Source organism: Cottoperca gobio, chromosome 1, assembly GCF_900634415.1.
Source record: "Cottoperca gobio chromosome 1, fCotGob3.1, whole genome shotgun sequence".
Lineage (NCBI taxonomy): Eukaryota > Metazoa > Chordata > Actinopteri > Perciformes > Bovichtidae > Cottoperca > Cottoperca gobio.
The window spans coordinates 9,389,167-9,412,851 of record NC_041355.1 but is presented as its reverse complement, the minus strand read 5'-3'; the positions used below and the strand labels follow the sequence as shown (position 1 = coordinate 9,412,851).

Here is a 23,685-nt window from a genome sequence, read left to right as displayed (position 1 = left end):
CGCTGTTAGACTCCGGAAAATGCTGCAGCATCAAATATCATTTTAAAGCCTAAGAGGTTTATGTGCTGTTTTAGTATTTGAGGCAGAGTACACGTTTAGTGAGGTAACTCTTGGCATTGCATTTGTGTTTCGACTCGGATGGCAATATTATACAGTGAATAATCATTTGAACGGCTGCCATGCACAGCCGCTTCCAAAAATACTATGGGGGCTTCTCCTTTTCCTGAAACTATTGTGCACTTAGGCAGGATGACCTTGTATGATTTATGTATTAGCCACCCTGAGTGCCAACATGTATTAGGAGTAAAATATTGCATTTCTCTTTGCATTTAAGTTCCACTGCTGCTCTGATTTGCCTTTTTATGTTTAAATTGCAATGCAGTAATAGAAATAGACACTTGAGTAAAAGCAAAGGTCCTAAGTGCAAATGTGAACACGTAGAAGTAAGGTGAGCATTAGCATTAAATATACTTAAGGATCAAAAGGTAAAACACTTTAAGCAGATGCATTTAAAACTATTTTAACATTCAAGGTTGTCCATCTCCACATTATGATACTCTAACAATGCAACATATTTTGTTTATGTAAAACCTTTCATGTAGTTGCTGTAGAAATCCGATGAATGAGAGGAAATAAAAGGGCAAAATCTCCCTCTGAAATACAATGGAATAAAAGTCAAGTCTGACATAACAGACATGGATAGTACTGTGCATGGAAACATATGTGTTACTTCCACTTCTGCTAGTGTGTCTATATTTTGTTCAGCCTCAATAGTTTTCCTTACTGCATGAAAGTAAGGCAAAACAAGCCCACAGCAAATTTGTGCTCGCAATAATCAGAGCTTTCATAAGCTTGTGTGTCAGTCTTGTTTCTTTGAACTTATAGATATCCTCGGGCTTGTGACGTCTTTGTGCCAAGCGATATCTCTGTATGTCAGGCTCAGTTGCTCTATACGAAGATGACTGAGTTTGCATGTTTCTTGCTTCCCTTGTGGACGTGATGATGCTTCAGTAGCACATTATTAGCGAGCCCGAGAGTCAAGAGTTCTTTTTTTTTTATGTTGGCCATTGTTTTAAAAAAGCATGATTAATTGGGTGATTCATTTCATTTCATGATCTTTCAATATTGAAGCTTTACATATGTCAAGTCTAAACATTTTTACAAATATGCAAATTAGAACATTGTTTCAAGGACTGATGCATGCGATTTGTTTCTAGAACGAGCACGTTTATTGCAAACACACTAACATTTCAAGTGTATTTCTTGCCTGAGGGTATGCATTTGCAACTTTGGTCATCACAGTATAATGTATATTTATCAAAATTGTCTGACTGCCAATGGAATATTTTAACATATTGCTATTTAAAGCCCCAAACACATTACAATTCACTGCAATCCATTACTCTTAATGACAATGTGGAGATTTTGCTCCTAGCTTTGCTTCAACTTCTCTGCAAACACATGAAAAGGGGAGAGCAAGAAGGAGAAAGAGAGAGAGAGATCACCCTGAGCAAATGTCAAAACAATGCAGAGAATACTGAATGTTTCACACACAGGGCTTTATGCAAATTATATGTCTTGTGTAGTACTTGTGTGTATCTGTGTCTTAGTTTACATGTATCATTTTCTTTGTGACAGTGCAAGGTTTGTGCAACTCACTGTCACGTGGTTGTGCGTGGGTGTGTATTTGTTTGCACAGACTGTGCTGCATGCAAGATTTAGTGTGTGTGTGTGTGTGTGTGTGTGTGTGTGTGTGTGTGTGTGTGTGTGTGTGTGTGTGTGTGTGTGTGTGTGCGCGTGCGTGTGCGTGCGTGTACACACACGCAGGAGTGTGTGGTGATATTGTGCGCAAATTAGAAAGACATGTCTCAGGGTGAAATCCCATTAGAGTATACTGTCAGCATGCGGCGGTGTTGACATGATATGCATGTTATTCTAATTTGGTAGTCAAAAACAGATTATCACTGGGATATTTCTCAGGAGAATTTGCTGTTTCAAAGCCACCCTGATTTTACATCCCATCCTCCGTTGCTGTCTTGTAATTATTTCCATATCTTGTCCTTTTCTTCTCTGCACCACAGGAGAGAGCGCTGATGCCAGAGGAGTTAGATGGTAAGATGTTGTTGGCGGAATTGCGATGCAAACACGTGATAAATTACAAGTCAATGCACAGCTTTATCAATCGCATTGATTTTTTTGCTTCTCTTCGTGATTCACGTAAGAGATTGAATGTTGCTCTCAGACAGACTTAAAATATTTGCCAATGACTCAGAGCTACAAAATCAATTAAAGCAACATAACTTGCTGTCCTTGAAAGATGGCTGTAGTTCTGTCTGCAAAGTTCTGTCAACAACAGATAAGTTACAGATAAGTTCAAACTTTGTTCAAAGTGTAACTATCTGTGCATACACACAGAGTGTGTGTGTGTGTGTGTGTGTGTGTGTCTCTCTCTCTCTCTCTCTCTTTGGGGAAAATATTTGACCCTACTTAACGGTTTGTTGCGATTGCTCTAATTTGTTTGTCTGTCTGTCAGAGCTCCAGGAGGCCTTCAAGGAATTTGACTATGATGCGGATGGCTTCATCCATTACAAAGACATCGCAGAGTGCATGAGGACCATGGGCTACATGCCTACAGAGATGGAGATCATCGAGATCATCCAGCAAATCAAGATGAAATGTGTGTATTTATCCATCCGGTTATTTGTCTGTGTGTGTTTGGTTCATTTTTCCTCCAAGTGGTTGAAGCATGTGTGCATGATTGATGGGTGTTGCTGAAGTGAGTAGGTGTGAATGCCTGAGTAATGTGTCTGTTGCACAAACATGTGTGCTTGTATACGTGCACGGTCTTTCCTATTAGTCCACGAGGAACTGATGTTTGTCTTTGAAGTTGGGGACATTTTAGCAGACTGATTAATGGCCCTCACACAGCAGGTGCAGGGGGTGTACGAGTGTGAGCCTGCATGGCGAAGTGTGTGTTTAGTTGAGGTTTAACTTCTCTCTCTTCTCTTAATGAGGGTGTGCTTGTCTTTGCTGCGTTTACTCAATTATCAAGTATAGATTTGTGTGTGGCGAGTGTTTAAAGTTTAAGGTGAATCATCACAGAATTGATTTCTGCCATGAGCCTGGAGAACGAGCTCCTGTAACACCTACCAAGTCAGAGTCAGGCCTGGAAATCTCAATTGTGAGTATCTGCAAAGACTTTAAAATAAATGAAATGGCACGCTGATTTTCTTACAAATGATAAGTCGGATTCTTATCAGGCCCTTCGGAAATGGCAAGGATGACCCCGGCCCAAGGCACAGGGCAGGGCCATGCAAATGTCTATGGTAATAATGCTACATTGTGAACAACAAATCTGTGTTGAAATCAGTAGGAGGAGAGCTAGTTAACGTTAGCTGCTGGTATCCATAGTTCCTAATGTCTGGCCTGATTCTTATACAATACATTTGACACTTGCTCAATTCAACTAAAACCTGCAACAGCCTTACTTGGGCCTGATATGACCAGTAACTTAAGCTAGCTGATGTTAACTAATGTTAGCAAACACTACATGCAGGTAGATATTGTTGTGTTGTGTGTCAGTCAGTCTATTCACTAAGGACTGTTCTCCATTTCTGCTACTGTTATACCACGTTTTTTGCAAATACCATTATCTTGTAACTGTCAATATACCATACCTAATACCTACATAATGTACTGTGTTCTCCTTTAAGAAAGACAAATCAGAACCAAAACTAACAGCCAGAAAGGAGCTACACAACACAAGAGCCACATACTATAAACAACAAACACATTATCTTTCCTGCTAATTAAAGTCTCCAACCAATTAACAATTATGAACACACGTCTTGTTCTGCACCTTAGCTTGCAGTGTAGCTTGAGAGGGACGAAAACAAAGTGCACTGCCAACGTCACTTTGCTGGCCAGGTGGCTAATTAGCTGCTCAGCTGCAGCACATTAAACAGCAGCATGTAAACTTACCTTTAAATGTAATTTCGGTCCTTTTAGATGCTGCTGTGGTCCTTACTCTTCAATACCAATTCTTAAAAATATATATACATATATTAAAGAAAGCGCAGTGCAACTTTGTTTAGTTTGTCTCTCGTTCCCCTGCTGGGGGAGAGTGTCTTGCCAGCTGCTGTCAATCAAACACATAGAGGTACACGCGCCTCCAGCGGCTGAGATGAAAAGGAGCATTTCTGATATTTCCACAATGTCCTTTTAATAATACCTAAAACACTTTCAAAAAATAAGTCATGTTTTTTTTATTCAAAAAGGGGGTGACTAAATGTGATTTCAGTTCATTTTTAAAGGATTATTCAACCAAATAGGCTGCTTTCTTACATATCTCTAATGGTAATTTCTATTTGCTTAATTTTCCACTGAGGAAATAGTCCTTATGCTAACTGCTGATCTGTTATGTGTGTAATCTAGAGTAATAGAAACATTGGTTTTCAGAAAGGGATGTTGCTGTTTAGTTTCTTGTTATTTATTTAATGCTGTAAACACCACCATTGTTTTGGTCTGGAGGCAAAAATCTCAGATAGCTCAAAATGTAGGAAAATAAAACCAAACATGGCAAGATGTGTGTAATTAATATTTATGCATTAGGTATTTATTGTCTTAGATACTTATGGGCCTGCTTTGAAAAAATAACAAAAACGTATGATCAATTTACACAAGAATGTAACATATAGCGTTGAGCCCCGAAGGCAATAACACTAGTAATGAGCAAAAATATTGGACTCTGGGCCCACAGTGTAATTGTTTGGCCACAAAACAGTTGCATCACATGGTATACACAGTGAGTCAGTGTTTCTCAGCTGTGATCCTCAGGGACCAAAGCTGGTCCTACCAGCTAGTTAATTAGCTTCACCTGGTGTCCCAGGTGTAAATTATTTCGATGGTATATTCGATAGATGGTTAGAATGGCAACAGCAAGGACCTTGAAAACCGAGAGAGCCACCGCTGCATTAATGTTCCCTAATGTTCCCATCTGATGTGCACCATTGCAAAAAGTAGAGTTACAGAGCCTTATTTTAAATTCCAGTCAACATTCTTAAAAATGCCAATGTATCACGCTGAATTACATGTGTATACAATCTTTTTTCAAAACCTCTTTACCACTTAATGTTGCAGCCATAACATTGGCATGTCAGATTTGAATTATAAGATTTACACACTAGAACTTCAATGTATACTGTTAGTCGAACAAGAAAGGGAACACACTATGTGATGCTGTAGAAGAGCATTTTATAGCTCTACCTTAAAGGGACACATAGGAGAATTATTCATAAGGTCTTTGATGTGGTGACTACATTTTCTGCTATGTTGCATACTATGTAATATGAAATATTCATCTGTTCATTGATGCTGTAATTTGACCCATAAAGTAGAATGAATTTCTGACATCCCTAGCTTAATCTCTGTAGCATAATCCCTACAGAGCCATTAATGCCGTGAAATTCAGTCTTTTTTATATAACTAGCATTGAACTATCAATTAAAAAATAATAATAATCTCCCAAGACTTGATTATCCACTCTATGATCATAAACTGACCGACTTAAGGCACAATATTTTAAGGAGGTGTCAGAAATCCACCACAGACTGCTGGTCCACAAAGGTGAAGCCAGTCAACCAAAACATATACGGTACCTTAAGACAAGTATACACATTCTTTGCTAACTTAAAAATCATAGAATTAATGATCTTTTATTTCAGGATCCTTCAGTTTTTGCTGTAACTATATGACAGTTTGAACCATTAGTTTAAATATTCAACACTATTAAAAGTGCTTTCCATGCTAGACAGTTTGCCATAGTTTGATTTTCATCCTCAACAGTCCTGACACTCTGAGCACTGATTACATTTTTTAACCACAACATAGCTACACGGCTTTATTGAGGTAGTCTTTTACATCCACCAAAGGCCCAGCTAATGAATGCCGACCGAGTCTGTTAGTCTACACACGCTATCAAATAAGCCTGTCTTTTGTCAAACTAATAACATGAGCCTTCCCATTGTATTCGTCTGTTTTGATAATTACCATGGGGATCAAACAAAACAAAACTGGTAACTGCGTTGAAGAAAACATAATGAGCAGGAAGCTGAATGCAATGTTATCGCCTCCATGCACTGAGGACATTCATAAACTTTTCATAAAGAAGCTTGGTATAAAGTCGGGAAAGCCCCGATGCATTATCATAACCTCTACTTTAGTACTGCATATAACACACTGTATTTTTGAGGGCAATGTTGTCCGTTTCACTTTATTACGTTTAAAACCGACTTGGGAGCATATTAAAAATAATATAAAAACATTATTTGAAGAGGGAGCACACTTTAAATTATTGATAATCACCCACAGCATAGACCTACACTACATACACTGCATACAGTCGATATATGTATATGATTATGTATATATATATATATATATATATATATATATATATATATATATATATATGTGTATATGTGTATGATTGGATAAGTGCAACATGTCGGAGTCGTGTGCTTGTAGTCCCTGAAGGCATTGTCTTGCGAGACTTTTTGCCAGCTCTTCTTCTTGCTGCATTTGGAAGTTTAAACTGTGTTGCTTTTAGCCTGGATTCAGACTTTATATAACCTTTGACTTCTTCATATCATCTTTTGATCTGCACACCGGGCTGTGATTGTTCAGCAGGCGTAGCTTTTACATAAGTTGATCTCTCATCTTGAACATAACCTCCTCCTCCGCAGGATAATTGTTCAGCATAAGTTACTATGCCGATCTACCCCGGAAAGAGGAAAGAGGATCGTAGGACTGAAAACCCAGGGTTAACCCTGAAGTTAACTCGCTGACCCCAAATCCTGCTTTGTAGTACATGCCCCAGGTAGAGCGGGTGCCCCATGTACTGAGGCTGTGACCCTACCGCAGCAGCTGGCGGTTTTGAATTTGACCTGTGGTCCTTTGCTGCATGTCAGCCCCTCACTCACCCCTCACTCTCCCATTGTCCTGTCTATTTTCAGACTGGACTATATAATAAAGGGTAAAAGCCCCCCAAAATAAACATGGTATAACAGCACACACTTTCAGACAGCTTTTCCAGAATGAGAACTTAAAAGAGAACTTCAAACCCTTTTTGATTGGATTGTACCCAAGCATACTGATGCCATGAACCTACCCTAAGTATGTAGTAGTAGTAGTATTGGTAGTAGTAGTAGTATTGGTAGTAGTAGTAGTAATGGTAGTAGTAGTAGTAGTAGTAGAGTAGTAGTAGTAGTAGTGGTATTAGTAGTAGTAGTAGTAGTAGTAGTAGTAGTAGTAGTAGTAGTAGTAGAAGTAGAAGTAGAAGTAGTAGTAGTAGAAGAAGAAGTAGTAGTAGTAGTATTGGAGTAGTAGTAGTAGTAGTAGTAGTAGTAGTAGTAGTATGTAGTAGTAGTAGTAGTATTGGTAGTAGTAGTAGTAGTAGTATTGGTAGTAGTAGAAGTAGAAGTAGCAGCAGTAGTAGAAGTAGAAGTAGAAGTAGTAGAAGTAGAAGTAGTAGTAGTAGAAGTAGTAGTAGTAGTAGTAGTATTGGTAGTAGAAGTAGAAGTAGTAGTATTGGTAGTAGTAGTAGTAGCAGTAGTATTGGTAGTAGTAGCAGTAGTAGTAGCAGTAGTAGCAGCAGTAGTAGTAGTATTGGTAGTAGTAGTAGAAGTAGTAGTAGAAGTAGAAGTAGTAGTAGTAGTAGTAGTATTGTAGTAGTAGTAGTAGTAGTAGTAGTAGTAGTAGTAGTAGTAGTAGTAGTAGTATTGGTAGTAGAAGTAGTAGTAGTAGTATTGGTAGTAGAAGTAGTAGTAGTAGTAGTAGTAGAAGTAGTAGTAGTATTGGTAGTAGTAGTAGTAGTAGTAGTAGTAGTAGTAGTATTGGTAGTAGTAGTAGTAGTAGAAGTAGTAGTAGCAGTAGAAGTAGTAGTAGTAGTCTCCAAATGTTGCCTTGTGTCTACTGAAGTATGCAAATAAGCAACATGTTCACTATAATGACATTACAAGGTGATGAATTGTGTCAATGTTGTGCGTTAAGCTTGTTCTTCCCCAAAATTGCAAAGAAAAACAATTAATGCGGTTTTCAGTAAAGGATCTAAATACTTTTTCCACCACTGTTACTAGGCAGATAATTACACAAAAGATACACTGCATGCTTAAATACTCCTTAATGCTTAATGCATGAAATGTCTCGCAGAAACACTTCAGGGAGGCATACAAGTCATTACTGACATGCGACTGCTGTCTACCATGGTGTGTGTGTCCTTGTTCTTTCTGCAGGGGGCGGTCATGTAGACTTTGATGATTTCTGCGATTTAATGGGGCCGAGGATGCTGGCTGAGACTGCTCATATGGTCGGGCTGAAGGAACTCCGCTGCGCCTTCAAACAAGTAAGAGGTCCCAAGCTAGGAACTCTAAAGAAGTCTGACTTCAAGCAGGGGCCCTGGTACTGTGACAGTACTTTGAAGTATGTAACATGACCTTTCCTTAGAGAGCACCAAGAGTCTACAGCTCTTACTGGTAAACAAGTCTGAGGGGAAAGGGGGCTAGCTAGCTATCAATGCCGGAGAAAAAAGTTTTAAGGAGAAAGGAAAATATTCAAATTGATGATGTTCAGTCCCTGACATCCAAAATGCCATCATTTATATTTTACACTTCTTTGACTCACCTGTTCATTTGTATCTCATTGGTCTGGAGGAAATATATTGAGTTTCTCGCTTTGACGTCAATGCAGAGGCAACACTCAAGTGCTGCATTGATTGTCGCCCAAAGGCAAGTCCTGGCTTGACGTAAGTCTCCAACCAAGCAAAACAAATGAGTTGATCGAGTTATTTATAAACTCAGCTTCAAAACACCTGGGTTTTTCCATTTAACACATTACAGCATAATAGGTTTTTAATGGTTACCGCTAAACAAACAACACTTATAATGTGCTCTTAATGATTATAACTGAAAACATATCAGTGAGTACAATACTGGGATTCATTTGTGTATATTATAATTTAGGCCCCTGGCATTTAGTTTCGCTACATTTTGCTCCTAATAAAAGCAGGGGTGAAATTATCATGTACCTCAACCAAGTTATTTATTTAAGGTATCATTAAAGTGATGATAAATAAAAAAAAAAATGTAAAAAGTGCTTTCTATATGGAAATATCACTGTTAAATAACCCACCCTTTACCAATCCTAAACAGTGAGCTTTGTAACAATATTTCAGCCAATCTCTTCTATCAAAGCCTGTAGGCAAGACACCAAGAGCATAATTCCTCCGCCTGCATAAAAAATTGCAAAATGTGTCCTCTATCTTTAGAAAGCAAGGATACATTGTCATCTACCATTGTATATGGAGTTTATTTATCACACGTGCGTCATCATCAAGGTCCCGAGTTCGCTGTGAAAGGCCTAGAAATTCACATGTTCTGATGTTTTAATCAATTTGTAGGGAATAATGAATCAGCTCTCAACGTCACTACTTCTGAACAGAAACTATCGCAACCTACTCTGTAACAAATGAGAATACATTTTCAACTCTTCCCAACTCAGCCCCCACTTTAAAAGTCTTTCTCACTTTAGTGCTAACACCTCATGACTCAGCGTTGCCCCATCTGCACGCTCAAGCTGTTTTCAGACTTCCAGTGATCGCATGCTGCCATGTTTTAACTATACACTGTGAATGTGAACCTTTTTTTCATGACATCATCTATGAATCTTTATTCTGTTTATGTCTCTTGATAACTTTCTCTCCCTCTGTTTTCGTCTTGTCCACCCCTTTCATCACATCGTACTTGTATATGTAACGTTGATCTTTCCTTCCATCTTTAATCCTCTTCATCTGTGATCTGTTTATTTGTCTCGCCTCACTTACTACTTGTTCATGTCCCCACCTCCTTGCTCTCCACTTACCGCACATGTTGCAGTTTGACTGTGATGGTGATGGAAAGATCACGCTTGATGAGCTGAAGGATGGCATGAAGAACCTCCTTGGGGAGAAACTAAAGAAAGGCGAGCTGGAGGAGATCCTCTCCGACATTGACATCAACAAAGACGGCAACATTGACTTTGATGGTGAGCAATTGCGGACTCGGGAGGGAGGGGGGGGAGTGTTGGAGGGAAATGGACAGACTCCAGGCAAGGTGTATAAAGACATAAAAACAATTATTAAAACACTGAGACAAGGGGATGGCTGGTGTACTATACAGTAGTTATTCCCAACCAAGGGTACTTGCACCCCATCGGGGAGTTCTGAAGTTGCCAGAGGATACGGCACATGAGAGAAGTTACTTTCTGACAGAAATAACCTTAGGTTTACGTAACAAAACTACTTGTTTAATTTGAGAAAAAGATCATAGTTTGGGTTAAAGTAGACCCTTTCTGACAGAAAGGTCTTAAAGCTAACTTCTATCATGTGTGAGGATACATGGAAACATCAACCAATCCCAAACTAAATTCAACATAATCAATAAATGGTTGAAATAGATAGATGATGGCAATGGTTAAAATAATTGAAATAATAAAGTAGTTATAATAGTTAGCTAAAAGTAACGTAGACCTAGATCCTAGCTAAATAGTTAGCTAAAGGTAAAGGAAAAAACTGTTGAAATATTTAGCTAAAATTTAGAAATATACAGTAAAAAAAGAAGAAGCTAGAAGTATATACAATCACTTGAAATAGTAGCCTAAGCTAAAAATATATAAAAACATTTGCAATATTTAGCTCAAAGTAAAAAAAACTGTTGCTAACCTAGCTAAATAGCTAGCTAAAGGTAACAGAAATACAGTTGAAATAGTTAGCTAAAAGTAATGGATAAATAATTGTAGCATCCATCTTTCTGTTAACCCAGTGTTAATAGCCACTGTTTTTATAAATCATATTTAACTACAGTAAAGAAACATCCAGTTTATAATCAATTCATAACACATTTGTAACATGATGGATGGATGTGGTGTTGATGAAAGGGTTACTTGAGGTCATCTGCTCTGACAGGGCTTACAGGTACATCAGACAAAAAAGGTTGGTGAATGTATGTTGTTGAAATAGGTTTAGGATGACGGTGACAGAAGGAGTAAATCACTAAGGAATGAGGCGGGAAAAGAGAGGGATGGTTAAGTCAAGGTGGGTTAGCTGGAGGGGCCAATCCAATCTAATCAGGAGTGCATTAAACCAATCAATACATATGTCTGGACACATGTCACATGTCATACGACACACACATGGGCAGCTCAAGGACTTTGTAAAAATGTCATTACCATACTTTACCTCACAAGCAAATAAACAATAAAATGGGGCACAATCACACACACATAAGCACACACACATACACGTCAATGTGCACACTTGCAGACGCCATCAACACCACATGTATGTCAGTGTGATTATAGGCTGCAGCACACAAGGGGCTTAGAGGTGTGATCCTGTTTGTCTTGTCTCAGCAATCCAATCAATTACAATTATTGGGAACATATGAATAAGCATGTCAGTCCCAGTAGGGATCAATAAGCAGGTGCTCCTCATTATCATCAATTAGCCCCCAGGGCAGCGTTTGAGTGTATCTGTCCAGCTCAGCCACATGGGCAGAATACAAGCATCCACAGCAGCAGCGAGAAGATCGTTCTCAATATCCAGGTTGAAGGTCAAACTCAAGTGTGTCGGAGCTGCTGTTCCGCTCGCTTTACTTTTTTTATAGGAAATGGTTTGAGGAGCATCAAGAGATATTGTTAGTTGGTTAATCTGGAATTAAGCTCTAGTCAATCAATAGATTGACAGCTACAATGAGAAGTCTTTCAGAGCAAAGCACTTCAGGAGGACAATGAGAAACGGAAGTCATGATTGACTGGACTGATTTGGTGAAACCTGCCTCGAGCTATCTGCAGCATAGTTTCATTGACAGGACACATCAATAGCTGTCTTAATTGACAAGTGAGTTGGCAATAATGTCTCCAGCGAACTGAAACAAGTGGTAATCAAGCTGATTACCGATCACAAGAACAGATGAATAGAGCATGGAAACAGCAGTTGTTATCCTTTTAAATCTATGGTTGGGTTTGAAGTTTGAAATCCAGTCCTATAAAAAAAACACGAAACTGTCATATTTAAATTTTCAAATAAAACACTCCTGTATCCTTTTATTTCTTTGACATATCAGGCCGTCACTGCTTCAATTTTTCATTAACTTGGTGATAATGTGTCATTACATCACACCATGAGCTGTGTTTGTTTCCAGTACATGGGCTGCATCTCATGCTGTCTTTTTATGATATTACAGTGTCATTAGTCCTTATCAGTGGATCTGCTGCTGTCTCTGTCTCCCTCTACAGAGTTTGTTATGATGCTTTCTGCACGATGACCTCTGATGGAAGAAGATGGAGCATACAACACTGGATTCATGAAGACCAATTCTTCCTGCTGTTATGTGTTTACATTTAAAATGTCTGATTGTAGACAAGTCAAAAAAAATCTGTTTATATTTTCCTAATAAAAGTTGAGTTTGAGTAAGTGCAGAGGGTAAAGGGTGAGTTATGAAACACTTAACTATTTGTAACAATAATGCTGCACTGTCGCCCCCTTGTGGTTAGAAAGTGTACACACTCTTAGGTCTCCAAAATAAAGGCTAGATTCATTTTATTTACCCACTCATTTCATTTTCACTTCAGTTTCATGGAGGACTGTAGTATATCTAACAGTTTTGGTTATTTCATATTAGATGTTAGTTTGTTTGTTCTCTCATTCTCTGTGCTGATTTGAAGAAGGAGGGAAAAATGTGATGTCAGATACTACAATGCACCTATCACTGCATTAGCATTTGATTAAAATCTGATCAATATTCTTCAGATTTTTTATTGTTTACACATAATATTCAAGGTTATCAAGCAATACTCCAGTATGATGCTACGGATTGCTCAACGTCTTCTATTAAAGTGGTCAAACAGTGGAAACTGAGGCTGAAGTTGAAAAAAGAAGTGTATTTATTATTGAAAATCGATAACTTAAACATCGGACCAAAAAGCCTTTTCCGTTTTTACAGATGATTTACATAGAACAGCTTTGACTTGAATTTTGTTTCTTTACGATTTTTTAATACACATTGTGAACAAATGGTTCCATAAACTAACTTAAACGAAATTAAAACATACTTCAAACTATGGCAAAAAAAAGGAATGGTAACCAAGTCAACGCATCGTGTTGTTAAAAATCACACTTAGAAAAATGGTGTAAGGCAAAACGCAGTCCTGACTGAAGCACAGCAGGTACCGTCCTCTCCCCTCCAAGTGCACAGAGCAGCTTTGCATGGAGAATCATTTTTGGAAGATGCGTACAACTGATGGTTGACTGTGAGAGGAAGAAAAGCATTTAAAAAGCATAGAATCAAAAGACTTCAGGGCCATGAGTGTTAAGACGGGATGAAATGGCCAATCTTTGCATGACATCATGGAAGAAACTCAAAGTGAAAAGGTTACGAAGAAACACAGATTGTCCCATTCTTTCCACATCAGGGTCCTTTATAAGGCTGCGATGGAAGTTGTGCACGGTAAGCATGTGAATACAAAGAAAACGTGATGCTCGGAAGTTATAGATTAATACTTTCATGGGTGTGTTGTACACATACGCCACCCTTTAGTTTCACTTGGGTGGTGCACAAATCTCTTCGGAGTGGTTCGTCTAAACCAAAATCTTGCCATCAAAACTGTTGGGACTTTCAGCATTTAGGATTGTGTTCCACATGATCACCTCAACCCTCCTCCATATTAAACATAAATCTTACAGGCAGCAGACTAAACAGCAAAACGTCTTCTTCCCTGGTCTCACCAGATGATACAACACAAACTATAATACTCTCTTCAACTCAGCTCCTTTAGTACTATCCTTAAAGAAGGTATGCTCAGGGTTAAATATACTACTCTCATCGCCCTCGACAAAATATCAAGTGGAACAGTAACTGCTCTTCTCATTTCAACAAGGTCATTCAGCGATATTCTTACCAAATGAACAGCATTTAAGAACAAGTGCAGATAATAATAATAATAGTTACTGTATGTTCTTTAAACTTTTTTTTTTTTTCACAAACAAATAATATGCGTCAGTGGAAATATCCCCGAGGTGGTTTGGCCACAACTCAGTGAGCCACAGTTCAAGGACGTTTCATTTTATCTTTTATCTCGAGTAGCCTTCATACTCAGAACTGTAAAATAAGGGTTCTTGCAGCTGTAGACATAAATGTTGGAGGATCAGCTGGCAGTAGAAACAGAAGTTGGCGAGATGTTGATACAGGGTTGCTTGAATGTCATTTCCAAGTCTAACGGATATTATTTGTGGTGATGAGAAGAGGAAGCTCTAGTTGTTGGGGATGCTCTGCAGATATGTGAGGATGTGCTGGATCTTCACAAGGCGTTCTTTGAGGCTGGTCATGCAGAGGACAGAGAGCTGGTACGGTGGGTCGATCGGCAGAACAGCCAGGAGCCACCAGCAGCAAGCTGGACCATTAGGAGTTGCCTAAGAGAGAGGAGGAATAATATTATACCTTTGTGTGTGACAATAATGCACAACTCCTGTGTAACCGCTGTCGTTCAGAGTTTTGTGATGATTCCTGTTCATACAATTCATTAAACAAAAACTATTAATACAGATTTAACTAACATTTCTGCAGTTATTACAGGCCTGTAGCTGCTTCAGAGTTAACGCCTTACAGTATACATGTTATATCCAAGCACTTCCAGTTACACAATTGGCATTCAATGGAAGCACTCATTTTGTATTGATTGCGGATTACCTACATACTCAGTCCTACCACACTGGAATGAGTTAATCTGCCAGAGGAATGCAAGTCTGCGTGAGAATTACATAGCTGAAATAAATCTGTTACTTCATGTAAGAGCGCCTGAGCCAGTTACAAAATGTGCTTAACATTTATAATGACTTGAAGTGAACCTTGTTTACTACGTCCGTGCTACAATTTAGGTTTTACACTGGCCATTAACCAGATAATCCCCGAAACAAACATGTTCCAAAATTACATAGCACCACAAATCAAGGTCAATGCTTTCCTCAACTGATAGAGTTGGGGATTCTCTTTATGACACTGACGCACCAGGCCCGGTGGGATTAGCCATGAAGCACCCATAAAGCTCTTTAGCTTATATTGTCAACCTCCCCGTGGTTGTCCTAAGAGCGGAGCTGTAATCCCTTTCGGCGCTGTAGGCTACGAGCTAGAGCTGAACACACACAACAACCATGTTCCGGTGTTAAGACCTCAGCGGTAGGTGAAGCTGTGGTAATGTGGGCTTCCCCAAAAGGCAAGTGTGTCATGAGATGATCCAATTTGAGAATTAAGACTCTGTAGTGTCTTACGGTGTGTTAAATTAAGTAAAAAGCTGTATAAACCCTGCAATAATATGAAGAAGATTACTGTTGGAGCTCATCTGATTCCATGACCACATGCCCTGGAGGTAGGCAGTAAAAATGACTTCTTGTTCTTAACAGATTGCCCCACCATCTGCTTTGTGGGACACGCTGCCAACTTACTGCTGCAGAGCATATTCCCTAACTCATGGAGTAGACCCTCTGTATAAAGATGACACCACTTCTTCAGTTTTTCCCATTAGTTCATATTGTGGAAAGCACACACACCCCAGGAAAGCTTTAATTAAGCGCAAGGTATAATTTTTTACAGTTTACTACTTTTTATAATTACTCATTTTAATAAGGCCAATGCCAGCCACTCTTTTCAAACCTCCAATATATCAGTGAAGTGCTCATTGTTGTGTGTAATAAAACAGTAAATGCAAGTGAACCGCTGTATTCGGAAGGAAGTCCTTGTTTAAACAAGCTCAAGTGGATACATTGGGCCTGATGCAGTATTTGATGTGTGGTTGAAGATTAACTCCTCCTCAAGGAACCAGTTTACAATATAGTGCCTATATTAGCAACATCTGCAACAGATGGAGGTAGAGGCACACAGTGCTGGAGGTTCACCTGGATGTCAGGTTCTCGCTCTGGCATTGGTCCAAAGTGCTGCAGGATCTGATTGTGGAAGTGGATCTTGAGGTTCTGGAACCAGACGTGGGCCTGCTCATACACTGCATCGTGCAGCTCTTGTAGTCTCTCTAGCTTATCACTTTCCTCCACCTGCAGAAAATAATCAATTAAACCATCAGTCACTTTTGGATTGTTTAAAGTTAAACAAAATACTTTCCTTTAGAAAGGAATGTCAATAAATGATAACTCAATGTCAAAAAGAAATCTACTTAAAGTGGCACCCCACCCAAAACCATGTGGTTTCATATTTAAAGAAAAACAGATTTTGGAATGAGTATGATTATAAAACACAACATACTGTAGGTATACCCTTACCCTGGTATCACCCAAATGCTCGATGTCAGCAGTACTGTAACCATCCTTCATTCCTCGGGACAGGACCCGGAAACGTTTTCCTCCGATGGTGTCCACTACTGATCGTCCGTCAGGGAGGATATGGACACTCCTGATGGTCAGTATGCAGCCATAATCTACAAACCTGCGGGGAGGGACACAATTCAGTTTTTGGTTTATGAAGACAATTTGTTCCATTGATGTCCTTTAAAAAGAAAAAGCTATCTTCTAGATCAGCAGATACAGTATGTCTGGTTTTAGGGTCCTCATATATTGTAATTCATACAAATCCATTTGCTTGCATGCCTACCCTTTCTGGGGATCATTAATACACATCCCGAACTGCCGCGTGCCCGTGTCCATGCAGCGGCGAATCATTAGGCGGTAACGTGGCTCGAAGACATGCAGCGGGCAAGGCACGGTGGGGTAAGCCATGGTACACACAAAGATAGGCACATTCTTCGTCAGACTGCACAGAAGGAGAGAAGGAGAAAACATTTAAGACCCTTTGAGCCTCCTGCATACAGAAACTTCTGATGACGAACGTTGGAATCAACCAGGCCAACTAAAGAAATGCTTACTCGGAAAGCTCTCTGGCCTCCTCCAGATATGTCTTAGTCCTCTCGGCATACTCCTTACTCAAATACTGTTTGATCAGCTTGTCCAAGACAGTTGTGACCGTGTACTTCCTGCATGCTAGATACTGGAGAGAGCAGGATATGAGTTAATGATTAAAACAGGAAGCGAGGGACACACATTTTACTTCAATACATTGGAAAGATCTCTCACCTCTTTCAGGCTCTCTTTACAGAGGGGACACTGGGGGGTGTGGTCCAGGCAGCGTTCCACACAGTTTTTACAGAAGGTGTGGCCACATGGTGTAGTCACAGGGTCATAGAACAGCCTGCATTGATCACAGAGATTCAAGTGTTAATTCAAATCTTTTAAAAGTCATTTAAAAGTGTACAATATGTGTAAACTTCATGGTAAATGTGTGCATTTGGCCCACGAGTGTGAGAGCTTGCCTCATGCAGAGAGAGCACTCCAAATCGTTGGGGTCCAGCAGATCCTCGGGAACACTTCTGCAAGTTTTAGCTTTGGCAGCCTTTAGTTTGGGGCCTTTCATCACATCTAAAGTCGACCAGAGAGAAAGCCCTTCACAATAAATTGTAAACTCTTCTTATGTCAAATTAAGCTGAATTGTATGCACCATTACTACCATTATATGTTGGTTGGTGTGAACATAACAGATTTGACTGAACAGAAAGCAATACAACCTTGTTTTTTAAACTTGCTGCTTCCACTGTCCACAACACAGTGGTCTGCGTCTGACAACTTCCTCTTCAGTAGGCTCCCCTTCTCCTCGTCCCCCAGCTGAGGAGCAGAGCAAACTCTCTTCAGCCCTTCCTCCTCACAGCTCGAGCCATGCATCCGTAGTGAATGAGCTCTGCTCAGACCAGGCCGCCCCAGGCTTTCCCAGCGTTTCTGGATAATGACAGAAGACCAAGAGTAAGAAGATGATGATGATGCTTCCTTAAAAACACATGACAAACAAAAGCATGAAAGCAATTTATTGATAAACAATGTGATATCATTATTCAGTCTGCTAGTACCTCCTGGTTGTCTAGATGGTGGTGTGCAGAGGCGGCACGGACCTGATTTTGTCTCTGGACTGGGCTCTGTGGTTGTAATTGGGCATTGGCCACGAGGGTTTTACTGCGCAAGTGAGGTGACGTGTTCTGCGTAGTTTCCCTCAGGCCGACCTTTACATTCTCATCAGTGGGGGAGAGCAGGTCACACAGGATCTGTAAAAAGTACATAGTTCGTTAGTATGTAAAAATATTTTTAATTTGCCAGGTTTAATGGAAAATGCTTTTATTTATTTTTTTATCTTTACAAAGGCTCCAAACATGCAGTGTGTGGTAAGGGACATTTAGACTCGTTGTCCTCTTGTGACTTTATGAACAAAAGAGGTTATTGACAAAAGATTACAACTTAACAATACTGAAAATCAAATTACCAATAACTAAGACCAAGAGCAAACTTAGTCATAACAATGTGAGGCAAATCATTTTGATTTTTATTTGTAACCATATGCTCAGCATCACTTGGTCATCTCTCTGCGAGGGCAACAAAAGATGGAGGCTGTCATTTTCAATTGCATTAATTTGCATTTTTCATTATATATATTGGAAAGGCCACACTGTCTGGCTCCCACAATGTCTTAGATTAATGTAAATTCTGAACAATGTCTTTCAGGATGAGAAGGAAAATGAATTCACACAATATAACCTGCACCCCTTAGCATCAGGTCCAATCACTTTCACACACACGGAAACAGGCGCGAGATGACTAATGTGATTATGTATTTTCCTTACACAATGATGATTCAGAGAAGATTACGCAGAACTTGAGCAGCATTAGCAACTGAATGCGACAGTTTCATAACGGCAACAAACTTTCAAGTTATTCTGAAAATGTATGTATTATTGCGTATAAATGAGACAGCAGTGTGACATGTAACTACAAGGCGGTGGTACTAATGTCATTACAGACAGTCACAAGACCTAACCCACCAGCAACTTACGCACTTCCATCACAGACTGAGACTCCTAACCTTTACATGTTGACATTTTTATGATCCATACATTTTGGATTTGCACCTTATTGTTTTTATCATCTTAGACATTTATATTAATTGCACTCTTCCTACTTTGTATTGTAACTTTTGCACAGCAATTTTCTCCGGATAAATAAAGTCTTTTAATAGAAAGAAGGGACACTCTTTGTGGCTGAGGAAGTGGAAGTATACATTTTGATTTGGTCTAAAAACTGTAAAAAGTGTCAAATGGTCTGAAACCAACATGGATGTGCAGAACAATGAGACCAATGTAAATAATCTCTGTCAGCACATTCCAGACTCATTTTCTTTGCATGGAGGAAAATGCACAATAATGTAAATCCTATTAGAAACACAGCAATACAAGGTTGCATCATCAGGATGCCTATACAACACAGCATCTCCACCTCGTTTCTGGTTTAACAGTTTATTTAGTCATAGAGTTTAAGTGGGATTTTCAGATCAACGCCATAAAAACAGGTTCCATTAAGTCAATGAAGCATATGCTAGCTATAAAAACAGAACAAATGGCTTTGTGCAGTAAAGATCATAATGGTTCAGTACCCAGCTATCCAATAAACAGTTAGGGCACTCGTGTACATAGGTTCATGAAGAAGTGGTACAAGTTTTACTTAAATCTTTGGCTTACAGTGTATTGAGGCTAGCTCCTCCAGCCTACTTGCATTAACACTTGTGTGACTTCAACTCAACACACTGACTTTATATTTTGTCTTTTTATCTTCCCGCATTGTCAGCAGACTAATCTCAATCCTTTCTCTTAAATCCTCTCACCTTTTCCACTTGTCTTTTAGCACAGGGGAAGTCCTCGTCCACAGCCAGGCAGTGGAGGAAGACTTGGAGAGACTCGTCCACTTGGCCCATCTCATGCAGCACCATAGCTTTCCTAAAGAAAGCCTGAAGAACAGAAAGAGAGAAATGATACGTCTGGATCAGCATTTATGTTTACACTGTGTATTCACTCTCGTGCTTAGCCCTTTTAACTTACTGTGTGCACATCTTGATGGCAAGTGTTCCTGCTTTACATGCATCTTAACAACACAACATCATACTGAACTGCTTTAAAAACATGTAATATTTCTATGCTATTCAATATGCAAGTTATCTTGCATCATGTACTTTGCACCATAAATAAAGAATATCCTGGGCTTCAACACAGACATGTGGTCTCCTGTTACTGATGTAATAGTTAATAATGGCTTTGACCTTAATCACTGCATTCTCAGTTGTGAGTAAGTTGAGTAAGTAAAGGCAGCTGCCTTTACTTACTAGAGTCTGACATGCACACACAACCTGGTAATGCCACCATCGTCGCAGCACCAACAAAATACCTGACATTATATTTAGTGTCATATCTGACATTGATTATCATAAAGTCATACCAACAGTGACAACTAGCCAATAGAAGAGAGTTAAAACATATATATTTCTGCAGCATGTGATAACAAATGACTGCAGTATCAGTGAGTGACTTACCTCAGCAGAACAGCTGGACAACGGACTAAATTCTGTGTCCTCCAAAGCCAGACGGTACAGTTTGAGAGCCATGTACGCCTCCGCCCGAGACAGCCGCGCCACAGCTGTCGTCTCTGGATCTGCACAAGAAGGGAAGAAGACGGCGGAGAACAATCTTTATTCACTACAATTTAATGAGCAAACCTACCAACTTTTTCTAATTTCATGGGTAAGTAGTGTTTTTACCTCAACGGAAAGTGTTATAACTCTGTCACTTCCAGCGAGTCATACCTTGCATAACCACATGACAAACACAAATGATATATTAACTGTCGCTGCATTCTCAGCCAACATAAGTTACATAAGCCTGAAAAGCAGGAAGAGTTCACAAGAGTTTATAGTTGTGTTACTGGTTGTATTAGAACAGATCTAAGAGCTACAAGTACTGGCATAAACTCAAACTCAATAGCACACAAGAAGCTTAAACCAACTCTAAAAACTTTCAGGAATGGAGTAATAATTAAGTTTAAACATATACATGACCTTTTATATCTGTGGATGCTGATCGCTTTAAAATCAGGCATTTATCTAATTACTCAACTATGTTACTTTGTTGTGAGTCTCAGTCTCAACCTTCCTGCAGACATTACTGACAAAATAATTATGTTAGAGAATTAAGTAAACCTACAAGCAATCAAAAAAGATCAATAAGATGAATTATGCGATTTGTCATGCTAACTCATGACCTCTTATTGAGACAAATTTAGTCCATTTACCTGATGAATGCCAGATTCTAATGTAAACAGGACCACAAGTAACTGTTTAAAGCAGGTGGTATGACTCTATTACTGCAACAGTGAACCATTGTAGGCTTTTCCACTTTATTGAAAACAGCAAAGGCAGAGAGAAAATAAGTGGAGAGGGGGAGGTATGACATGCATCAAAGGTCCCGGGGCCAAACCAATGGACACATAACCATAGATATTGCGGATATGTGGCGTGCACAGCTACCAATGGGCGTTTAATGGAGTAACACAATGCAGAAACAGAGCAAATTGTCCATCCATATTTAGCAAAAGGATGTTTTCGCAGCCTTTCCACACTTAAAAATCAGTTATTAATCCAATATTATCTTACAAGGTAAATGTAGAGGCAGATAATTCAAGTTGAATTTGTAACTGTGGTTAGGAATGCAATTAGTGTCAGGATCAAGTTCTAATAACGCAACCGTTTAGATTACGTCTTTCACTCAATGTCCAAGGGTACACAATACAGCAAGGTTACATGTGTTATATCATTTGACCCATAGTTTCCATAAGCTCCCGTAAACTAGGTGAAGGTCTTCTACCAGATTTTATTTTTCATGATGTGTGGGAGATTAGAAGTGAATGTTACCTGCTGATAGGGACCACCAATCCCCACATTGTGACAATGATAAATGAAAAAGCTATTTTAAAGCTTATACAATGGCATAAAATAACAAAAAAAAAAAAGTTCGCACGGTTAGAGGTACTATTGGTTTCAGTGGTCGAAGTTAAAAAAGGCAATGCATCACACCATTTTAGTTTGTATTTTAATTGTTCTAGTTTCTTAAGATCCAACTGGAAGGCTAACAACACTTCACCCTCTTTTCACCCAGGAACTGCTCAGTGAATATGCATGCATTTTTCCTACTTCAGGTCACCTCCACTGGAACAACTTTGTGTTTCGTGCCTTGCTCCAGGCTGCTTTAGAACATTGGTGTTACTGGTGAAAGTAGCATACCTCATTGACTTGACCTATACAAGCCTTTACAGCACCTGCACCAACTGCCAAAACCCCCCATCATCAGTGATTTGTTGACTGTGAATCACCTGCCACAGATGTAATTTAACCTAATTTCTCTCATTGCATAACGTTAGGATCTGTTACAAAAGCTGACCTGGCCTGTCAGAGAGTTTATCTGGACCACCAGCCTTGCCCTGGCTGCCTCATAAATTGACTCACAAATGGCCACTATGGGATTTTCTCTTGTAAAACACTTATGAAACTGAAGTTCGTAACAACCATACCAGTTACAAAACACAAATGCCCTTCCTCTTGATAAAGTACTAAACCTGCTCTACCGTATCACGACCAGTGGTCACGACCTGCCTTATGCAAGTTGCACCAAGCGCGCATGCGCAGCTGGTGAAATTTCGTAAGCAGGACCTACCAGATTAAACGACATGGGAGGAGACTCTGGCATCAACACAGTAAGGTTTTACAAACATGTTGGTCAGTAGAACTCACTCTACTTAGCCCCTCGGGGTCAACTAACCTCAAAAGAAGGACATGTGTTGTATGTATCGTGAGAACGTAACACAGAAAACGTCCCAGTGATATGTTCATCCTCACTGAGAGTGTGCAGCAGACACACCACCAGGAAACACCTCCCTATTTATGAGAACATGCAAGCAACGTTAGCAGGGTTATGTTAACAACACTTACCACGTTGAATTACATCGGTTGCTAGCGACACTGCTTCTTCGTAGTGTTTCCTTCTACACAGCTCATCCACTTCACAAAGCGTTTTCGATATTTTCCGCTCGTCGGGGAACCATTTATCTAAAAGTCCGCACAGAATTACATTTGCTTTCTCCTCACCGCTAACCGCTTCACTGCACAGCTTACATTTGCAGAGCAGACGTCGTTGTAGGCATCTTTTACAATACGAATGTCCACAGGCTATGGTCACAGGTTCACCTAAAAAGCTATGGCAGTTGGGACAGTCGAACATATCGTCCCCGCCACCACGACTGTCCCCTGCGTCCCGACACTGGCCCGAAAGTGAGTCTGGCCCATCGGCTTTACTCTTGAAGTTACGGAGGATACAGTCTACGAAGGTGCTTAATTGTTCTGGTCGCACAGGGCCATACCGCATAGCCGCTGTAAACCAGTCAATGGCTTCTTTCAGGCAGTTTTCCGACACTAAAGCGTTGGCTTTTAGGAGTATGAGGTGATGGTGGTCCTGCTCTTCCGAGTCGGCGCCGATAAAGAAGGCGCTTTTCTCCTCCGGTGCATCCTCCACGCGAGGTTGGAGCGACATTGTAGCGTAAAAAAAAAGATAAGAAAATATTATGTAGATATAGATTTTCTTCTGTCAACGTGCCTATTCATTTCTAAAGCTACCCCGGTCCTTGATAGTGTAGTGGACCGACTTTCCGATCGACACACGTTTGTTACATAAAAAAAAAAA

At 39.7% G+C, this 23,685-nt stretch overlaps 3 protein-coding genes across 6 annotated transcripts in view; 1 reads left to right on the top strand and 2 right to left on the bottom strand.

Moving 5' to 3' along the window:
• doc2g (double C2-like domains, gamma) overlaps window positions 1-4,165 on the bottom strand; it is a 62,135-nt gene extending 57,970 nt beyond the window's left edge. For both annotated transcript variants that reach the window (XM_029436618.1, XM_029436527.1), the window contains exon 1: window positions 3,982-4,165. The gene's annotated coding sequence lies outside the window, so the exon portion shown is untranslated. The remainder of the gene's footprint in view (window positions 1-3,981) is intronic.
• cabp4 (calcium binding protein 4) overlaps window positions 1-12,964 on the top strand; it is a 21,157-nt gene extending 8,193 nt beyond the window's left edge. The window contains exons 5-9 of the mRNA XM_029430159.1: window positions 2,082-2,112; window positions 2,534-2,677; window positions 8,292-8,401; window positions 9,930-10,077; window positions 12,328-12,964. Of these exons, the coding sequence (XP_029286019.1) occupies window positions 2,082-2,112; window positions 2,534-2,677; window positions 8,292-8,401; window positions 9,930-10,077; window positions 12,328-12,356 (462 nt within the window). The 3' untranslated portion in view covers window positions 12,357-12,964. The remainder of the gene's footprint in view (window positions 1-2,081; window positions 2,113-2,533; window positions 2,678-8,291; window positions 8,402-9,929; window positions 10,078-12,327) is intronic.
• lonrf1 (LON peptidase N-terminal domain and ring finger 1) lies at window positions 12,958-23,685 on the bottom strand. Of its 3 annotated transcripts, none has more exons than XM_029436246.1 (12): window positions 22,938-23,685; window positions 20,490-20,608; window positions 19,788-19,910; window positions 17,989-18,180; window positions 17,653-17,860; window positions 17,401-17,506; window positions 17,165-17,279; window positions 16,957-17,078; window positions 16,686-16,844; window positions 16,358-16,520; window positions 15,980-16,132; window positions 12,958-14,500 (listed from the first exon to the last, which is right to left on the bottom strand). In XM_029436246.1, the coding sequence occupies exons 1-12, from the start codon at window positions 23,533-23,535 to the stop codon at window positions 14,342-14,344; spliced, it is 2,217 nt and encodes a 738-aa protein (XP_029292106.1). In that variant the 5' UTR covers window positions 23,536-23,685; the 3' UTR covers window positions 12,958-14,341. The 3 variants fall into 3 exon arrangements, with proteins under 3 accessions (XP_029292106.1, XP_029292022.1, XP_029292186.1); XM_029436162.1 differs by having other exon boundaries at window positions 17,653-17,908; window positions 18,031-18,180; XM_029436326.1 differs by having other exon boundaries at window positions 18,031-18,180.

Excerpts from the sequence above, each read along its gene's own strand:
- lonrf1 (XM_029436162.1), bottom strand. The coding sequence starts at position 23,535 with ATGTCGCTCCAACCTCGCGTGGAGGATGCACCGGAGGAGAAAAGCGCC. Across the intron at positions 20,609-22,937 it reads AACCGATGTAATTCAACGTG|ATCCAGAGACGACAGCTGTG; the intron begins GTAAGTGTTGTT and ends CTTCTTGTGCAG. Across the intron at positions 19,911-20,489 it reads TGTCCAGCTGTTCTGCTGAG|GCTTTCTTTAGGAAAGCTAT; the intron begins GTAAGTCACTCA and ends TCTGTTCTTCAG.